The sequence below is a fragment of the Phoenix dactylifera genome, chromosome 11, assembly GCF_009389715.1.
Source record: "Phoenix dactylifera cultivar Barhee BC4 chromosome 11, palm_55x_up_171113_PBpolish2nd_filt_p, whole genome shotgun sequence".
In the NCBI taxonomy this organism is placed as follows: domain Eukaryota; kingdom Viridiplantae; phylum Streptophyta; class Magnoliopsida; order Arecales; family Arecaceae; genus Phoenix; species Phoenix dactylifera.
The window spans coordinates 15,239,800-15,246,354 of NC_052402.1; the positions used below are offsets into that span (position 1 = coordinate 15,239,800).

Here is a 6,555-nt window from a genome sequence, read left to right on the forward strand (position 1 = left end):
ATTTTTTTTAATCTAGTGCAGTCATTAAAGCTCTTCCTTGTGGTTTAAGACATAAACTAGATACAAAATAATTTACAATGATGGCTATTTGCAGGTTGGCCCTGTGGTATACTCGTGAGGCTGGTATCTTGAGTGAATCGATTGAGTGTATGCTTATACTGATGCAGAAATCCACTCCTAAATTATGATTTAGGAGAAAAAAGGATCAGAATCTATTTTTTTAAATTAAAGTACGTGCATCTGGCCAATTGCATGCGGTAAATTTTCAGTTTTCTATTTACTGTTTCCACCTCTATTTGTGCTGTTCTTGTTCCCAATGTTGCTTGTTGCCGGGTTACTAGCATGATAAAAGGAAGAGGACAATATTTTGGCCTTTTTATTCCTTCATCGTCGAGGTTATGAGCATTGACCTTGTATAAGATTGGTCGCGCTGGTCAGAACGAGTTGATAAGTTATGATCTCATTTAAGATCACGGGCAAATAAGAATGGTTAATTTTGACATCATAGAGCCTATTTGAATGACCGGGTTGAAAATTTTATGAAATTTATGAGTTGGGCTAATACAACCAACAAAATTATAAGATTACAGACTGAGTTAAATTTATATTCATAAATATCTAAAAGTGATTTTGGAGTAGATTGGTATGTATCTCATAAGATGAAAATAGGCTTCATAGCCCAATTATCTAAATAGGCTCTTAGGTTCCTGCGCTGTATATTTTTTCTCGTTGAATCCACCTGTCACACTTTGCAACAAGGTAATTTGGAAGAGTACCTTAGTTCATTATTCAACCTAGTATCTTGGTGGAGAGATCAGCAACGAGCCGAGAGTAAGGGCAACACTAAAGGAGATGAGGTGGTGGTAGGATGGTTGGGGGAACCATCAAAGGGAGAGCTGGTGATGCTTCGGGCCATACTCGCAATAGACAGTGAGATGCCGATTTACTAAAAAAAAATAAAAAAATAAGAGAGAGAGAGAGAGAGAGAGAGAGAGAGAGAGAGAGAGAGAGAGAGCTGGTGACGCTGGATCATCCCCTCTTTTCTGCCTTTAAATGCTTTTTTTTTTTTTGGTAAAACGGCTACTCATTTCATATAACTCTAACGTGAGTACAACCTGCTAAATCGTGGAAAAGTAAAAGATACAAGTAAGGATGAACATCATCATCAGACATCCAAGTAAAATCTCCGGAATGCCGGGCAGCATGAGAGGCGACCCAGTCTGCAGCCCTGTTCGCCTCTCTGAACACATGTCCTATCTGCACGTCGCCCATCAACCATACCATCCTACGTACCTCTCTAATGAGGGGATGGCCATCCCCAAACCGATCCGCCCCACGGAGCCACTCGACAACCACAGATGAATCCCCCTCAAGGCAGACCCGCTCCACACCAAGTACCTGCCACACATAGGATATACCCTCCCAAGCCGCCCTCAGCTCTGCTCCGACCACAGAGAGTCCAGGCGTACGCCGCCCTCCTGCCGCTATCATCCTGCCATGGTGGTCCCTAACCACCAATCCAACCCCTCCAACCACACCATCCACTGACCGACTGCCATCGAAATTTACTTTGAGATAGCCAAGGGGTGGGGGTACCCAAGAAACAAGGGCAAACCGGGGCGCTGAAGCAGCGTGGAGAGTACCCCAGGTGTCCCTGGCTATCCCAGAAGAAAAACGCATGGTAGCCGCAAGAAACTCCCTCGCAGATAGCGTCGCTCTATCCACCACCCTCCTCGGGGGCGACCTCCTCCCCTCAAACAGACCGGCATTCCTATCCAACCAGATATGATAGGACAAGTATGCCACCAGAATCCCTACCTCCACAGATCGGGGACACAGCGTGGAGGCTCTCAACATCTGAATCATATCCTGTGCCGAAACTATCGAGTCGGGTAGTAGGACCGGTGATCTCCTCCATATCTCTCTGGCTCTGGGGCACTGCAGGAGGACATGCTCGATCGTCTCCTCACTATCTGCACACTCCTCACAGCACTGAGAGACCGTCATGCCACGCCGGGCTAACAAGCTCCTCGTAGGAAGGCAGCCCCAGGCCACCTTCCAGATGAATAAAGCCACTCGCGGATGAATCCGCAACCTCCATATCCAGCCACCCTCAATCTGACGAGCTGGCTCCCTACCAATCAATGCACGGAGATCTCTGACCCGTACCCGCGTCCGTCCAGTCGGAGCCCATACTAGCCTGTCGCCTCCTCCACCAATGGGAATCGGAATAGACAGAACCGACTCCGCCAATCGCTCTCCAAAAACCTCCCGGACCAACTCCTCCCTCCATCGAGCCCCCTCTAGTGTCAGCAGCTCGCTAACCCTGCAGCCAGCTAATCTCGTCGCATCAACCGTGGTCGGCATACGGCAGATCGGTATCTCGGTCACCCAACTATCCTCCAGCACATCAATAGACCGGCCATCGCCTATGATCCATCTAATCTCTGGAAGCACCACCCCAGCTCTAGTGCAAATCTCCCTCCAAATCGGAGAATGGTGACGGCCAGCTCGCACCCCAGGGACCAAGGCTCCATATTTGGCCCTCATCAGTGAAGACCACATACCCTCGGGCTCAAGCATAAATCTAACTGCATGTCTAGCAACTAGTGCCTCCCGCGTGGCCACCAAAGACTGCACCCCCAATCCTCCATAGCTAGCCGGCTGGCACACAACATCCCAAGCCACCAAGTGGACTCCCCCTCTGCCACTGCACCTCCCCCAAATAAAGTCCCTGAACAGCTGCTCAAGGGATCTCAGGACTGTAACTGGAATGATAGTATTGGAAAGTAGATAGATAGGGACCGAGGTAAGAACTGAGCGAACCAAAGTGATCCTACCCATCATCGAAAGTGTATGCATCTGCCACCCCTCTAGTCTCCGTCTGATACTGAGCTCCAGAGCTGCACAATCCCTCCGCCGCAACCGCTGCCCGGAGAGTGGGACCCCTAGATATGTCATCATACCCTCCTGCTCTCCCACCCCCAGGATCTCCACTATCGAACGCCTCACAGCTACTTTGGTCTTTGGGCTGAAAATAATAGATGACTTGGACTGATTGACCCGCTGTCCTGATGCTGCACAATAGTCCCGAATAATCCCGCAGATGATCCGGGCCGACTGCACCGACGACCTGGCCAAGAGCAAACAGTCATCAGCAAACAACAAGTGGGAAAGCGGAGGAGCCCTCACCACCGGTCTGTAAACCTCCAGCTCCTGAGAGGCCACTGCCCGTCGTAGTGCTCTAGACAATGCATCTGAGCACATAATGAATAATAGGGGAGAAAGGGGGCACCCCTGACGCAACCCCCCTGTCGACACAAAGAAACGGGATGGCGTCCCGTTCATCAAGATAGCAAAGGAAGGGGCACGTACGCAGCCCATCACCCATCTGATCCAAGTCTCAGGAAATCCAAACCCCTGCAAAGACTGCTGCAAGAAGTCTCATCTCACCCTATCATAGGCCCTCTCCATATCTAGCTTGATCCCCATCAAGCTCCTCCTCACCGGGGCCCTGCCGAGATCAAACATAAACTCCTGGGCAATAAGTACATTATCAGATATACTCCGCCCCTCCAAGAAAGCTCCCTGCTCTGGGCTAATAAGCCTAGGAAGGACACCCCGCAAACGGACGGCGAGAATCTTCGACATTTGCTCAACACCCTTTAAATGCTTCAACAACATCCTATATCTCCTTTTTGCATCTCTTCTATTTCATCTCCGTAAATGAAATTATCTGATGGACATTTGCTCTTCCCTTTCTTTTTTTCCCCTTTAATAAAACTTAAAACAACATTCAGTGTCTCGAAGTCTACTCATTCTTCAGTACTTGCCCTTGGTAATTACTTGAGCTGCGTCTGTTGATTAACTACATAGGCGTTTGCAGCACGAGGGACCCGATCGGACCCAACCCTATCTGGTTCATCCGATTCCAAGAATCAGGTTACGGTTCGACCCTTTTGGAGTCACCAAGTTAGTTTCCCTTAATGGTCGGGCTGCGCCTGGGCCGCCTCGTCCGGGATTCGTATTTTTCAGTCCGAACGCCTAACGTACGGTCTAGGGTTTTAGCGGCAGCGGCAACGTTCGACAAGCAGTCGAGCAAGGCATAAGAGGCGTCGGCGGCGGAAACCCTCCTACTTCTTCGTCCTTCTCGTCCACCAATCAATGGCCGCCGCTACAACTCCATCTTCTTCTTCGTCTTCTTCTCGGATGATCAGCCGGGAGACGGTGGGGAAGGCGGTGGATGCCCTCCTCAAGTGGATGCAGGCGCGGGCGGAGCAGCAGCAGAAGGCCCAGCTCCTCGACCCGGACGACGACCTCATCTACATCGTCCTCACCCTCAAGCGCATCCCCCCCAAGTCCCGCATCAACCCCTACCGCATCCCCCTCCCCCACCCCCTCTACGAATCCGCCGCCACCTCCGCCTGCCTCATCCTCGACGACCGCGACCGCCCCGCCAGCCGCCGTTCCTCCTCCTCCCTCACCGCCGCCGCCGCCCTCGACCGCGCCCGCTCCCTCTCCCTCCCCCTCGCCGACGCCATCCCCCTCTCCGCCCTCGCCTCCGACTACCGCCCCTTCGAGGCTCGCCGCCGCCTCTGCGACTCCCACGACCTCTTCTTCGCCGACCGCGCCGTCCTCCCCCTCCTCCCCCGCCTCCTCGGCAAGCACTTCTTCAAGAGTAAGAAGCTCCCCCTCCCCCTCGACCTCTCCCGCCCCGGCTGGCCCGAGAATCTCCGCGCCTGCCTCCGATCCACTCTCCTCCACCTGCGCACCGGATCCTGCAGCGGCCTCAAGGTCGGCCGCCTCTCCATGGCCTGCGACCCGATCGCTGAGAACATCATGGCCGCCATCGAGGGGGCCATGGCGCATGTCCCCAAGAAGTGGGCCAACGTGCGCTCGATCCATGTCAAGGCAGTCAACTCCGTCGCCCTCACCATCTACCAGGCGATGCCCGAGCTGGGCCTGAAGATCGAGGTGCCGGTGCCTTGTGTGCCCCAGAAGAAGGATGAGATGGAGCAAGATGTTGAAGAGCCCATCAGAGAAGCAGAGGTTGTTCGGAAAGAAGAGAAGTCAAAGAAGCAAGATGCTGAAGAGTCCATCAGAGAAGGAGAAGTTGTTCAGGAAGAAGAGAAGCCAAAGATGAAGAAGAGGAGGAGGGAGGAGATGCCAAAGAAGGGAAGGAGGATTCATGAAGTGCAGCACACGGATACAACCAATGATTTTGATCTTCGGTCTGAAGAATTTTTAATTGGCGAGAGTGTGGATGAGGGCATCATGGAAGAAGAGGGAGGGGAAGCAAGGATGGAGGAGAGGATGAATGAGAAGAAGAAAAAGAATAAGACAAAGCAGGGTGTGGAGGTGAGTGTCCGAAAAGAGAAGAAGAAAAAGAAAAGAGAAGATGGTATTCAGAATGACAAGGAGGCAGATAGTGACAGGAAGGAAACTGATGAATCAATGGTGGCTCTGGCAAAGAAGAAGGAGCTGAAGAACGATGGAAAGATGAAGAAGGAAAAGGACAAGAAAGGCAGGAAACATAGTAGTGTTGATGATGAAGTAACAGATGAAAGTTATGATGTTGTTAAAGATGGTGATGTTGATATTGGTTCTGGAGACAATGATGAGGAGAAAGTGGGTGTAGGAAAGAAGATGAAGAATGCAAAGAAAGATGCTAATGTGAAAAAGGGGAAGGGTAAGAGAAGCAAGAGCGACGGCAACGAAGACGATGATCGTAATCGAAAGGATGATGGTGCAAAAGAAAGTAAAAACAAAATGGCTGGAGAGAAGAAGGTGTTGAAAAAGACTGAGAGAATGAAAAGGCAAAAGAGAAAATGTTTGGAATGACAAAGAAGAAGAGCAAGATAAGTAGATTGGAAGATAAGGAGGTGAAGAAGATCGAGAGGAGTAAGGTGAGGCATGACGCCATTTGATTGATTTTCAAACAAGCTAGAGCTTGATTTTCATTTGAGTTCAATTGGTGATCTTGGACTTTTTGCTGATTAAGACTGGCTGTATTTCATGGCCTCTTGTTTAGGTTTTGGTCTATCCTATCCAATTTAGATAGTTAAACTTTAGTTGCAGATAATTATTATTATTGTTATTTTCCTCATGAAGAACGAAGCCCTTTGTTACTTTTGCTCTACCCTTTATCTTATATGGTTGGTGTGAGTTAAAATTATGAAAGCAGTTGGAGATGCTATTGATGCTTTTTTGATGAGTGGTAGTAGGCATTAATTATGTAATGTCCTTAATCACTTTTCCAATGTTATTGGAGAGTGGGTTACTCATATTTATTGTGTAGTTATTTAATTTTTTGATATTTTGCTCTTACAATGCCATTTTATTGAAAAAATATTGACTCTATAGTTTGAAAGAGTAAGCCGACACTGACTTTGTAAATATGATACCTTAATGTTGATTATGCCAATCCCTTACTCAAACAAGCTTTGTCAAGTTATTTGTAAACAAATCCACATTAATACTCCTTGGACTTGTTCATGATTTGAATTAGGTCGGGTTTCCATGCTAGCCAAGCTCGAGTTATGAAAATTTTCTTTG

The 6,555-nt window shown here is 49.2% G+C and overlaps 1 protein-coding gene across 1 annotated transcript; it reads left to right on the forward strand.

Annotated features, from left to right (window-relative positions):
• Window positions 1-4,009: 4,009 nt before the first annotated feature.
• Window positions 4,010-6,286, forward strand: LOC103709360 (ribosomal L1 domain-containing protein 1-like). The gene has a single exon (XM_039131740.1). The coding sequence runs from the start codon at window positions 4,165-4,167 to the stop codon at window positions 5,839-5,841; it is 1,677 nt and encodes a 558-aa protein (XP_038987668.1). The 5' UTR covers window positions 4,010-4,164; the 3' UTR covers window positions 5,842-6,286.
• The last annotated feature ends 269 nt before the right edge of the window (window positions 6,287-6,555 follow it).

Coding starts and splice junctions, on each gene's coding strand:
- LOC103709360 (XM_039131740.1), top strand. CDS start 4,165: ATGGCCGCCGCTACAACTCCATCTTCTTCTTCGTCTTCTTCTCGGATG.